This window comes from Cariama cristata, unplaced genomic scaffold, assembly GCF_000690535.1.
Source record: "Cariama cristata isolate BGI_N322 unplaced genomic scaffold, ASM69053v1 scaffold8307, whole genome shotgun sequence".
Lineage (NCBI taxonomy): Eukaryota > Metazoa > Chordata > Aves > Cariamiformes > Cariamidae > Cariama > Cariama cristata.
Genome location: NW_009624861.1, coordinates 7905 through 21438, shown reverse-complemented (window position 1 = coordinate 21438; position 13534 = coordinate 7905). Strand labels below are relative to the sequence as shown.

The 13534-nt window shown below is 49.1% G+C and overlaps 1 protein-coding gene across 1 annotated transcript; it reads right to left on the bottom strand.

Moving 5' to 3' along the window:
* Positions 1-1042: 1042 nt before the first annotated feature.
* On the bottom strand, positions 1043-7542 carry LOC104155566 (lipase member M-like). Its single transcript, XM_009703343.1, has 9 exons — positions 7459-7542; positions 6729-6894; positions 5247-5445; positions 4879-4988; positions 4309-4445; positions 3723-3866; positions 2444-2515; positions 1654-1719; positions 1043-1276 (listed from the first exon to the last, which is right to left on the bottom strand). The coding sequence occupies exons 1-9, from the start codon at positions 7540-7542 to the stop codon at positions 1043-1045; spliced, it is 1212 nt and encodes a 403-aa protein (XP_009701645.1).
* Positions 7543-13534: the final 5992 nt, after the last annotated feature.

The window sequence follows — 13534 nt, the reverse complement described above, 5'->3', positions numbered from 1 at the left end:
TATTATTACTATTATTATTATTATTATTTGTACATCTTTGTGGGAAGAGGGCATTACCCTTGGGCCTGCTTGCTCCTAGGCATATTTTAAGAATATAGTTAACAAACAGGCAAATTCACAACTCCTCCCCTAATCAATATATTATTAAGAAGTGTAATCCAGAAGCTGAAAACAGTTAGACTCATTACTGGCTTCCACCAGACTCTTCTTCTCTCTCCCACATAAGGAAAACAAAGACATTTCCTGAGAGTCAGCAAAAGGTGGCCTTTCCAGCTGGGTTTGTGCCTTGGAAATATTGCTGAAAATGGTGCAAAATGGTATTTTCTGGTAAAACTTACTGAAAACCCTTTTGTGCATGAGCAAGGCTGGTGTTATCCAAATCAAAGTGAATTTGAGAAAGATGTTCTCTACATTAGCGAAATGGACAGTTCTCATGGAAAAAACTCACAAACTCTTTTCATTGTCACCAGGCAGAAAGTTTCTAGCTCCTGCTGACTGATAAGTAAAGCAACAAACATCAGGATGTTGGGATTTTTGGCATGGAAGAGTCACCAGAAAGTGGATAAAACTACACCGGCAGGATTTATTGCTTGACCCACCACGTGGTCCCGTCTGAGCACACCTACTCGCGTGAAACACCAGCATCCAAGAGGGAGCTGAGCTGCTGTCCAGGTGTTTGCAGCTGGGAACTCGAGTGTAGGGAGGCCAGAGCCTGCAACGGCAAACAGGAGCCAAATTCCACTGAAATTGCTTGTTGCTGGAAACCTACATGAGTGAGACACCTGGGAGACTCGGGATCCAAGGGCCGTGCCCAACTTCTGCGAGGACCTGAACCTATTTAACCTAAACTCTGCATGCTTTCCTGATCATTGGATTGGCTTGTTTTCTTCACTTGCCAAAGTATTATCAATCCAAAACAAGCGCAGCAGTATAATAAGCCTTCCCCCCTCTTTTTTTCTTCACTTCTTTTTTATTTTTTTTCAAATAAAAGAAACCCCAGAAGTCAGAGGAGAAACCAACAATTACTGCCACTAGTCCAACCCTAGGCGCCCTTCTTCATCAGTTCAAGAATTTCTTTGTACACTTTTTCATATGCTTGCATACTCCAAAGGAAATCAAAGTGGACGAATTCAGGAATGTACTTTTTGTACGCCACGTTGGTTATTCGAAGCAGTGTCGTGTTTACGTCTTCGGGGACTGAAATCCAGTCCCTGCCACCATACCATACAGCAAGCGGGGCTTTCATATTTTCCAGCTCATAGAAGGGAGGTGTGGTCTGGAAGACAAATAGTGTGGCTTGAGGAAGGAAAGCTTGGGAGGTCATGCACAAATAAAGAATTCAAAGTATTCCTGATTGCTGCTTGGAATTTCTCCCCTATCCCCAGAGATGGTACAGAAACTATCACCAAAGATGCTGACTATGCCTTGGGCTCCTGCACTTTTCACCAGTGGGTCAAAAAGTCATCACTGAATGACATCACAGACCTCTTTTGTGTAAGAAAGGTACAAACCTGTTTGACCCTATAAGGTGAATTCCATAAATCCCATAAAATTTAGTCTCAGCCACTGCAGTATTTTCATTGTAATTTTCTTTTATCTTTTTTTTTTTTTTTTCTCTATTAAAATTGACAAATGAGAATAGATTTCTCTTACCTGGTTGTAATGAAGTATGTTGTCACTGCCATAATCATAATATTTGAACTCTCCTGTTTGATAGACCTGGAAAAAGAGGAAAGGTGTGTTTATTATCCATGCATTAGAGCGGACCGTAAGAAAGTTAAAAGAGGTGACTGGTGAACTCCCCTGCTCCCTCCTGCCACCAAGGCTTGAGGATGCTATTTGTTAGGTGAGATATTGTCCTTTGGGAGGAGAGCTCAACTCCCAGGAAGATCTCAGCACGGCCTGCAAGATTGCCTGGCATTGCTCACATCTTTCATCCCTCCTCTCTTGGGTGGCTGGAAAGCTGCAGAACGTAGATATCTGGAGGCCGAGGCCCCAGAAACCCGCAGAGCTATCCTCAGAGAAGACACGAATAAGACCTTTGGGCAAACTTCCTTTGTCTGTCATGGTCAATGTCTACAACAGAAGGATATGAGTCTGTGCACGTTTTCAATAATTGGTTGTTGTATGATTAGTTATCTTCAGTAACCTTCAGCTCTTAGCCTTTACTCTAGCATATCCAGTGCTGGTTTATTACCAGTTTTTGCTTCCATCTCCATCTCCTACCAGCTCCAAAGACTCCTGGTCATCCGTTGTTGAAAGCCATGGCCAAAAGAACTGCATCTGCACCACCGTTTCATGTCAAATTTCCCCTTTAATGTAGCTCCACAGGGAGAGCAATGGAGGATTACGCCCAAGCAATGAGAAGAGGTCCTTGGCAGCTGAGAGAAGAGAATGTGGGCGCTGGTTGTATGCAATCTTATTCTGCAGCAGGAAATATTACCTGGTGCCAATGTAACAAGTTTTTTAGGGATGTTGTATCAGGGTAGCGGGACAGGTAGACATCCACACGGCTCTGCAAGAAACGATTGGAGACATTTTTTCTCTGCATGGAGGGAAATCCCATTAGAAATGAAACTGATCCTGTTTAGTAGCCACACAAGTCTTTCACTCACACGGGCTAGCTGGAGCGTCTATTTGTACGAACTGCTTTGTCTTAGCTCTGTGAAGGTACAGCTCCGCCGCATGCCATGAGAACACACGTTGCAGACAGCAGAGTGAAGGACGCTGTAGAGTTCCCTTCAGTAAGCTAAGCAATTCCCATGGCATGCTGGGTAATGTTATGAGTCTACATGGTTTTCAAACCAAAGTAAAACTCTATCTCTTGTACTCAGGATCCTTTTGCAAAGACAATGTGCAACTCCTCACAGTAGCTCTACACGTTGTTTTTAATGTGTTTCCTCATTAGAATATTAAGAAATTACACCAATACTTCCCTTGAGAAACACTGGGCCTGCTCTGACTCCATCCATGATCAAGCTATTATTGCTTGGTACTCTACATGGACCTGTCTCCAATTTTACTCACATGAGTGGTTTGTGGCAGGATCTGGACCTTGAAATCTTGGCTGACCTCAAGGAAATAGCCCTTCCTCATGTAAGCAGAGCATCACTGGGACCACCCAGCTTGCCTGGACATGTCTCCAAGCAACCTACTGTAGCTGTAATGTAGGCCCTGGTGGGAGCGAGCTCAGGCCGGAGACCCCCTCCCTGGTGCCTCCAGCCTGAATTTTTCTATGACTCTGTGTTCAGTGTGGTGGAGAACAGGGAAAGGCTCTGATTTGGGGGTAATATGTTCTAAGGGATGGTAGACTGAAGTGTCTGAAGCCAACCTCTCCTAGCAGTGGATTGAAGGGGACTTCATTCTGTAAGAGCCTGTTTTGTTAATAAAACACATGTGAAATTACAAATCACTTAATGAAAAAGAAACCCTGGGACCCCCTCGGAGCACCAAATGAATTTCTGCGCTCTCTGCCTTGGCATCATCCTTGCTGGAGAGTCAATATGTGCCCCATGGACGTGTGACCTTGTGTGCACTCTGGGCTTCCCTCTGGTGCCAATGCAATCATCAACGCAATGGCCAGATTACAAACTGCTGATGCAACGGCCAGATTTTTTGACAAATCAAAGCTGCGAAAGGCCAGGTGAAGGCAGCTAGTTGACAACTCAGGCTCAAACAATGAGAAAATGGATCACTTAAAAGGTAAGCTGGAGTGTACATACCACATTTAAGCTGTTGGTAAACCCACCAGGCAAGTAAAGGGCCAAGGAGCAAAAGCTTTTAAAGATCGGGTAGCTGCACATCCTGGAAATTACTTGCTGCAAGACCTCACCCTTATTGAAGACCGTCGTGAGTCCTAAAATGAGCTGTGAAAGTCAAAGACCTTGATCAGTGTGGTTCACATTCCTCTTTTGCCTCCAGATGCTCCTCACCTCTCTGCTCACCCCTGAAGGTTGCTGTCTTCCTTGCTACAGCTTTGCTGTGCTTTGTAATTTCGGCTTTTCAGGAATGGCCATGGCTCTGGAAGAGCCCTGATCTTCCTAGAAGAGGTTTCTCCTAGGAGTATGGACCCAAAACCAGTATCTAGAAATAGCTCTTCCCTGATTAGGGCTGGACAGGAGGATGCTTTACACTGTTAAATGTCCTGCAGGCTCAGGACTGTAGGCAGAAATGTACCGGCTCAATGGAAAAGGCGCATAGAGGGCAGGGAAATGGAAGTGATGTACAAGCACTGCATGTCTCAGGTGATGAGACCTTCCTGTTCCCTCCTTCCCTTTCACACCAGACGAGTCTGTGGTGAGGACATACCTTAACCAGCCCCTCGGGAAGGTCAAACACCCTTGCCAAGGGTGACTTCATATTTGAGTTTATGGTGACAGGAGCCAAGGCGAAAAACATCTTGATTTTGTGATCCAGCTCAGGAATGGATGAAAACGCAATGAAACCTGCAAGAGGGAGAAGGAAACAGACCCTGCCTAGTTATTTCTGAAGGAGTTGTTAACTCCCAGGCGTGTGTGCCCGTCGGAAGGACCCTCAGAGGTGGCTGTAGCAGGTTGGTGACTTGACCTCAAGCCTTTGCTGCGGATGCATTTCAGCTCCCAGCTTGACTGCTCAGCCCAGCTGCAGCTCCCGCAAGCCCTCCTTGGGGCTCTGGCAGCAGTGGGATGCACCAAAAGCCACCGCTGCAACCATTTTTGGGCTCTCACCGCTCAAAACTGTTCTGTTAAAGCAAACGGGGATTTTTACCTGCTTTTTTCCCTTTGTTGTTTGGACGTGCCTGGACGTTACCTCCCTCTCCAGGCTCTCAGGAGAACACTCCCAAACTGGGGGTGCGCAGCTAACGTAACTCCGACAGTGGTCTGATCTCCTCCTAAGTACCTGTGGTGGTGCCTTGAGAGTAAGCCACGTAGTATAACTGCTCCTGTCCAGTTTTCTGCAGAATATAGTTGATCATCGCTGGAAGGTCATACATGGCCATCTCATGAAAGCTGTAACAGAGATGGGCACATGACAAAATTTGTGTTGCTGGTCTTGAGAGCATTGGGCAGGACATGGCAAGTAGTGCCATGAGTATTTGGGGAGCGGGTGAGGGCTCTGCCAGGTATGGACATCCCTATGGCATCTTGGTGGTGTCAGTTTATACCTGCTGGCAGACGGTGTGGCTGTCGGTGGTGCTGCTCCTCCAACCTATGGACACTGCTGAGGGTACCAGGTACCTGCCCACCCTCCAGTTTCACAGTAAATACCTGTAAGCTGAGTATTCCTGGTGGTGAAACTCAAACACTTTGTGCTTTCGTGACCAGCTATTCCCCCGGCTGTTTCCAATCCAGACATCGTAGCCAGCATCGGCGAGGATGAAGCCCAGGCTGCTGTTGGGGAAGTTGGTAACCCAGTTGCTTCCCTCCAACATCAGGCCATGCTGCAGGAGGACCGCGGGCTTTGGAGCTGAAGAAAGAAGAGGAGGATCGTTTTCCCTGACCACTAGCAAAATTGACTGTTCACATCCAGGTGTTGCTTTGGCAGCAACCCCCTGGGGAAGTGAGTCCAGTGCAGGGAGATGGTCACCTATGTCCTCAGCCTCCTTGGAGAGGTGTTTTTGAAGCAGGCTCTTTGGTCATTCCAGGGATGAGAAAATTGATACAGCAAAGCTGGAAAACAAGGTTGGACTCCAACACTGAATGGAAAATTCAGTGGTATTTGGTAATGGTAAATCATGCTCCCTGGAAGAAAGAAACCAAACTCCAAGCAATGGCTGTCTGGACACTGACTATGCCCTTTGCATGGAGACTACTCTCCTCACGGTGCCTTTTGTTTGGCTCAGGTACTCAGGGTTGGACCAGTAGGCCTTGAAAACCCAGCAAAACCTAAGTACCTCCCATGGCATGGTGACACTATGATGCCCCATTGCAAGAGACACAGTAGTGAGGGGGTCAAAAGGATCTCCTCCATCCACTTTTGCCCACTTTAAGCCATGTAGGCAAGTCTCAGCTCCCCAGAACAAACTTAAGATTTTTTTTATGAAGGACTGGGAGGCCTGAAGTGCTGTAGAAGGAGACTGGAAGAGAGATTATGGAAAGGTTTAGCTTGGAAAGGAGCTCTGGAGGTTCCTACTCAAAGCAGATACAACTTCACAACTTCACAACCATGTCAAGGTCACTGCAAGGATATCTGAATTCATACAGTAGGACAACCAAAGGTTGCAGCATGAAAAGTCAAAATAAAAGTGACTTAACTTCCCCCCCCCCTTTGTCTCCTCTTTTTTCTGTTGATTTTTAGACCCTCAATATAAGAGTCACATTTCCACCCTGGACAGCTGAGGACAAAGTGCATCACCCCTCCACTTTGAAACAGCGGTTCAAATGAAGAACAGAAAGGAGCCCAAATGGTAAGAAGGCATTGGATTGGACACGTGGGGTTTTTTTTTTGCTGACAAATGGCTTTTTGCTGCTCCACTGGCTGGCTTTGAGCCCGGGTAAAACCTGGAGCAAGATTTTTCTGTCCCAATCATTCTCCTTATCTTTTCCTTCCTCTTTGGAGCAGATCGTCTCAGAGCAAGAAGGTCAGCATGGTGGGCACCTGCATTTCTTCTGCTGCCAAGGTTAATCTTACAGGCAAAGTTGTCTCCTTGAGGACCCATTCCATGACGAGGCAGCCCTGACCATGGCCCACTCCAGCCCAGCAAAGCTCTCAGGGTCCCTGGACTGGGCAGACCTTCTTGTGGCACTTACAGGGACAGAACATGCTGTAGCCGGGTGCCTCTGCTTCATGGGAGGTGCTCATGCTTCCCAGGTTGTGTCTGCCATGAGGAATCCTCTGCAAGGTGAGGTAATAGCCGTCATCTGTCACCACTTCATGCTCCTCGTAGGGGTACTCGTAGTAGCGGACAATTTCACCCTGTGGGAAGGGAAGGACAGCACATGATGCGTCCCCAGGAAGGTGGAGGTCTCTGTCCCGGAGGATATCAGGGCTTGGCTGGGGGAAGCCAACAGTGGCTGCCCTGAGCTGGGGGTGGTGACTCCTGCTGTCAGCGGGAGGGTGGATTACGGACCTCCCAATGTCCCTTTCACCAATGCTGTGGTGATGTCATGACTTCAGCTGAAATTTTTGGCAGGTGTGAGTTTCCCTCACTCCCTGAGCAGGTCTGGTAGAGAACGACCCATTGTCGCTTTTCGTGTTGCAATCAATGTTTGCGAAGAGCAGGGCAGCAATGACAGTGAAGCTCCAAGCCTGAGACACTTCCATTGACCAAACCTGTTGACTTGGACTGAACTCCCCCCCAAAAGTCTGCCCTAAATCTCTGTGTACATAAGCACAGGGAGACAAAAGCTCTAATAAAACCCTTGTATCAAACCCTGATGAAGACACACATGCAGAGACCATGGGTCCTGCCCAGACTCTGGCAGCGTAGGTAGGTTGCACGCCCAAGCAGGAAAAGGAGGGAGAGAAGTCAGGACTTACAACATCCATGGACACCTCAGGGCTTGCATTTGACTTTACACTGGGACACATTAAGTAAGCAGTGGTTACAAACAGCCACATCATGGTGCTCTGCAAAACATTGTTAACATCATGAGCGTGAGAGACACTGATGGTACTGACACAGAAGCCAGGGATTGCATGCTCTTCAGTTGGCATGCGCTACGCTTCTGTTGGTATATCAATCTGACAGCTCAACAGGTGAAATAATTTTAAATTTGAAGTTCTCTAACTGGTTCTAAAAATGGCTCATTTTACTTATCTTGAGCAATGCCAGAGTCCAAACTCCATCACATTTTAATCACATATTCTCCGTCAGATCCTTGTATTCAGAAAAATGCACGTCTGTAGGCGCCTAGGCAAATCTGGTTCTTGAGGGGGTGATTATAGACTCTTCATTTAAAATCATGTCTTGGACAGTCAGAAGAATAGATTATTTGGTTAAACTGATAGCTGAACTGATCAGGAGTAAACCACCCAATTTTAAGTTGCAGGACCATGGCGGTTTTGTTCTTAACATGAAATCAAACAACATGATTTGGTTTGGCTCTCCATGTGGCTGAAAGAGACCCTGGGGCACACTTGAGTTGTTGTTGCAAACCTGGGTGAAATACTGTCCCAGGAGACCCACTGTTCTTCCTGGGAAGATTTTTGAAGTATATCTGGTTTGACATGTTCCTACCACAAACCATCTTACTATCATTTTATTTGTTGGAGACAACACATTTGCAACAGAAATATTGCCTCAGCTCTTGCATGACATGCTTAAATAGTTAAATTGCATGGAGCCCACAGCAAGGAGCCCTGCCAAATCCCCGCTGAGCGCATGTGCCTGTGCTGGGCTGCGAGGGAAGCATTGACCGTGGCCGGACGCCAACACCAGGTAACTTGCATCCACCCCATTGCTTCCCTGCAGAATATCTTCCTGGGGCAAGAAAGGAGAACTATGAGCAGGTTTCTATTGCTTCCCAGCTAACCCTTATCGTCCCCTCTCTTTTCTGCTGGAGGAACTGGCTTCCCATACTGCAGGAGGTGATTTTGCAGCTGGGGAGAAAGTCACCTGTTCCCTCTGCTGTCCCTGGAGTAGAGATGGGGACGATCACACAGGCACGACTGCTCTGCTGGAGGGGACCTTGGGACACCCCTTGTCCACCCTCCTGCTCACAGTACGGTATCGCCAGCATGAGGTCGGGGTGGCTGTGGCTTGGCTCAGTAGAGCCCTGAAACCCCGCCTTGCCCCAGAACAGTGACACCCCACCTCCCGTGGCTGCTCCCCACTCTGGGGGAAGAAGGGTTCCCCACCTCCACCCTGAACTCCCTGGGCTGCAATTCAGGGTTGAGACCCCTCGTTGCACCGCCTGTCGCAGCTGACATCCCTGCTGTGCAGGGGCTCTCCTTCCCTGGGGGAAGGCAGTTGAGGAGCTGTTCCCGGGATGCTCCTGAGGAGTACATGGGTCTCTGGGACGCAGGGGCTGAGGTGGGAGGCACAACAAAGACAGCAGCAACGCACACTCAACACAGCCCTTCCGCAGCTGCCCAGTCCCAGGAGACTCTAGTCTCCTTACTTTTAAGACTGAGCCTTTCAGAAAAGCAAGGAGAGACAGAAAGCGTTTTTGTGGCATAAAGTCAGGAGAACAGCATGCAAATTCAAGGGAAGAGCCTTCCCTGGGATGGCCCTTTCCTTCCAATGGCCAACCTGCAAAAATATTCCATTTGTGAAGGGTCCCTCAGCTCAGCAGACCTTGAGAGCTCCCGGTGACCTCTGAGAGGTGCAGCAGAGCGAAACCTCTTCCACCAGCAGCATTGTCCTGACCCCTGAGCGCTCCCACCACCCCTCTCATGAGCAGAAACGACTTTCCTTCGGACCCAGGACTCCCGGGGAAGCCCCAACATCCCATCTGGGGGGCTCTTCAGCTACCTACAGCTCTCTCCTGCTGTCCCTGGGGGTGGCCCCTGGCTGGCAGCCTGTGCAAAGGCAGAGTCACCCAAGAAGGAAGGATTACCGGTTTGCAGTCCAGGGGCTGCATCAGAAGAGGCATGGGTGTCTTTCTTCCTGGTGTCCACCAAGCAGGAGGTCCCTGCCACTCGAGCACACCACTCTCACCCACCATGCATCGGGCTAATATTCCCTCTGCTCCACGCATTTGGGAGTGTCACAGGTCACCACTCCCTCTAATCCTTCCTCGCGCAAACATGTAATTTACCTGAGGGTTGGAGACTGCTCTGAAAGACGCCCTTCCCACCTGGGCTTGCTTGGGAATATTTTAATGGCACTACAGAAGAGTCAAGAGCTGTAACAAATCGGTTATTTCCACTTAATGTGGCACAGCATCATCTGATGTCGCCCAGGACCTCTGTGGACTGGAGGACGTGCAACCTCTGGATCACTTTCCACCTGCACTGGGGATGGTGTTGGTGCATGGGGCTGGTGTTGGTGCACAGGGCTGGTGTTGGTGCATGGAGTGCAGCAGGGTGCGTGGGGCTGGCAGTGTTGCATGGGGCTGGTGTTAGTGCTCAGGGTGCTGGGGGTGCATGGGGCACAGTGGGGTGTATGGGGCCAGACTAGCGCATCCCAGCAAGCTCTTGTGGGAAACCCATCCAGCTCTTGTTGGCTCTTCTCATGCCTCCTGGCCTGTAACAAACCACTGCCTGGAAATGCAAAAGCTCCCAGTCCCCATAATGACTGCTGGGGATGCTCTTTAGAAAATGAACAAGAAATCCATCTGTGGGGAGGGAAGAAGCTGGGGATGAAGACACCTTTCGCTCTCATTGGCCATGGGGTGCAGTTTTGGCGGGAGGACGTGTCTTTTCTTACTGAGCACAAGGGCTGCCCGTCTGCACCACAGCTAGAGGTGACTTTCCCTGCTGGGTGTCTGTGCCCACCCAATTTTCAGTTACCCCTATTTGGTCAATTATCTCTCTGTGTGCTTACCACAGTCCTCATTAGATGTTTTTTGCATGTCCTGCACTTGTCCCACAGATTTCACCTCTTCCCAGCTGGCAATGCCTTTGGCCAGCCGCTGCCCAGCGGCTGAGAAGCTCCCTGCAGGGACGGCAAGGGGTGGTGTGGGCTGGGGGTGTCATTTTTGGCAGCACTGCCTTCGAGGCTGCCTCTCTGCTCCTTGCCACTGTGCCCGTGCGCTGGCATGCTGCCGCAACCCAGTGCTGGCTTTGCACACTGTGGGCTTCTGTCACCTCTCCTGGTGTTGATACCTGCCAGGTCTGGCCGAGCCATGCTTGCTGAAATGCAAACATGCATTCTTTGGAAAGCCTAAATAATTCCACCTCTATTTGAAGCTGCAATATCTGGTCTTTGCTAAAGACTAGCTGGAGGCAGTGCCAGAAGCCGTCCCAGCCTGGCTCACCCTCTCATGAGTGATGACTCAGACCAGAGTCTGATTTTCCCCTGCAGGGAGAGGAGGAAAGGTGGAAAAACAGGGTCAAATATGCCGAGACAAGAAATCACTCCCCCTTCCTCCCAGCATATATTAACGCCGATATAACTCGCCTTCCTTTTGGGGACAGGACATCAGAGAGGCTCCTGGTGGAGCAGTGGCCACTCCTGGTCTTTGCGTCGGGTCTGGGACCACATTACTTCCTCTGTTACTTGAGTTGGACATAGAGAGAGCAGGGCTGAGCCTTCAGCAAGGTGTTCCCAGAGATTTCCAGCATGCAGACCATGACACAGCTCCTCTTGTAGGATGGAAACTCTCCAGAGAGAATCCAGCACATCTGCTAAGGCTTGTGCACCATTGGGATGCAGATGTTCCCCCCTGCCGATCCCCTCACCCCCCTCTGCACCAGTCCCAGCGGGTATCTCACTATTGCCAGTGCTGCAGCCCTGGGGATACTTCCCACCTCTCGTGCAGCACTGATAAAATGGGGCTCAGAAGCCCCCAGAATGACCTCAGTTCAGGGTGAATTACTACACGGACTATTAAGGCATGAGCGAGTCAGTAAAACCAGCCACAATCAGATCCTGAAGCATCCGCATTTTTTTTTGCTGGCAGGCTTATCTGCCATCTGCCGAGAGAAGCCCTGTGCATGCTGCAGCCTGCAGCGGATGGGACATCTGGACTGCGTTGGCATCCCCAGCCAGGCAGAGGGCTGCAAAAGGGGGTTATGTCGGGCAGCTGTAAGCTCAGTTCAGCATCTGGCCCTGAACGGGGAAGGGCTGCGGCACGCAGTGTGTGTCAAGCACCAGCTAAAGGGGGACGTGGGGTGAGGGGATTGTTAGGCTCAGCACCACAGCACGATCCAGGCTTCCAGGCTTGAAAGTGAAGGTCGTTACTGGAGAACAATACATTTCTCTCATCTGCCTAAAAGCAATTAAAAAAATCCATCTGCAAAATTGGGATAAAAATGAAGAATTCGGACCTCAAAAGCCAAGTTTATTCCACAGGTGTTAAAAGTTATTTTATTTTCCTCTTGTAACAACAAACACCCACTGAAGGGGAGAGAGAGAGAGGAGAGAGTTACTCAAAAGCAACCGCAAGGTGAACCATTAAAGTGCTTTGTCATCTGTGCTGCTGTCAGGACGGGATCGTGACAGGACTGATGTGAACATGGTGTGAGTTACGGGAGTCAATGTCCACCACGTATGGGTTTTATCTGCCCATAGTGCTGGGGGACACAGTTTCTGTCCAGCTGCGAACCAGTGAACCAGAGCACTCGGGGTTCAAGGAAACATCTGAAGATGTTGCTGACCACCAGCCTACATGATAGTGCAGGAGAATGAAGGAGCTTTGGACTTGCTTGAGTTTTGAAATGGATTTTTCAGAGATTTTAGCATTTGTACATTTTGAATTTCCTTAGATTATTTCAAATTTTTGAAAGGTTTTGTTGCCTTTCGAAACTAGGTTTGGAATGCCATTTTTTGAAAGATGTGTGACCTTCGGGGACACACCTATAGCCAGATTCAATTTGTTTTGATAAAAGTCAGATCACGAATGCTGGAGCGGTGCGAGGAGCACCGGCAGGAGCAGCAGCACGGTGACCACTTGGCAAAAAGCAGTGTCCTCTGCTTCTCCTGAGTTTCTAGCACCTGGTAGAACCAATGCAGCCACACACAGAGAACTCCTGCTCAAGCGTGTGACCACCCAGGTTTCCGACTGTGGGATGTGTGAAGGGATATTGCTAGAGGTGGAAAGTCATTGCAAGCAAGCCTGTAGGAGGTGTGACCAGACTGACGACTGCGGCCACTCTGCTTTGTGGCTGAGCTACAGGAGGAGGAGGGCAGACTGAGGAGTATTTGAGAGTTTGAGAAGGAGATCCATCAATGGAGCTGTACTCTGCCATCTATGATGCATGGAAGCCAAGCTCAGTGTGGCTGCTACAGAGGCAGGGCCAGGATCTGCTTAGTGCCAGAAGGAAGGCAGAATCACAAGATGCTTGGAGTGGATATTAGGAAGAATTTCTTCCCTGAAAGGGTTGTCAATTGTTGGAATGGGCTGCCCGAGGAAGTGGTAGAGTCACCATCCCCGGAGGTATTTAAAAGATGTGTAGATGTGGTGCTTGGGGACATGGTTTATTGGTGGACTTGGCTGTGCTAGGTTTATGGTTGATGATCTTAAAGGTCCTTTCCAGCCTGAACGACTCTATGGTTCTATGCTTCTACAAGTGATAAGGAGGGGTGGAAGAAGGTTACGGCATGCAGCGGTAAGAGAACTCCCTCCTTACCCTCTAAGACAGTTACAGAACGAGTATGAGGCCCTATGCACAGTAGATAAAGCACATAATGAGACAGAGAAGGAACCTGTGCAGGCAGTCTTGCCAAGGTCAGACAGACCAAGCCCTTGCAACAAAACCTGCCTTAAGACCAGCACTGAGGCAAAACAACAGCAAGTTATGGTCCTTGGTGGTTCCCTCCGGCGCGAAACAGAAGCACCATATTGCAATCCGGACTCTTGTTTCGAGGAAGTTTGCTGCCTCCTTGAGGGATGAATTAGGGATGTCTGCACAAGACTGAAGAGCCTAGTACAACCTCCAGACTGTTTTCCACTTCTACTCTTCATTCTCTTCATTCAATGCTAGTGGGAACATTTACACTGCTCCTGGG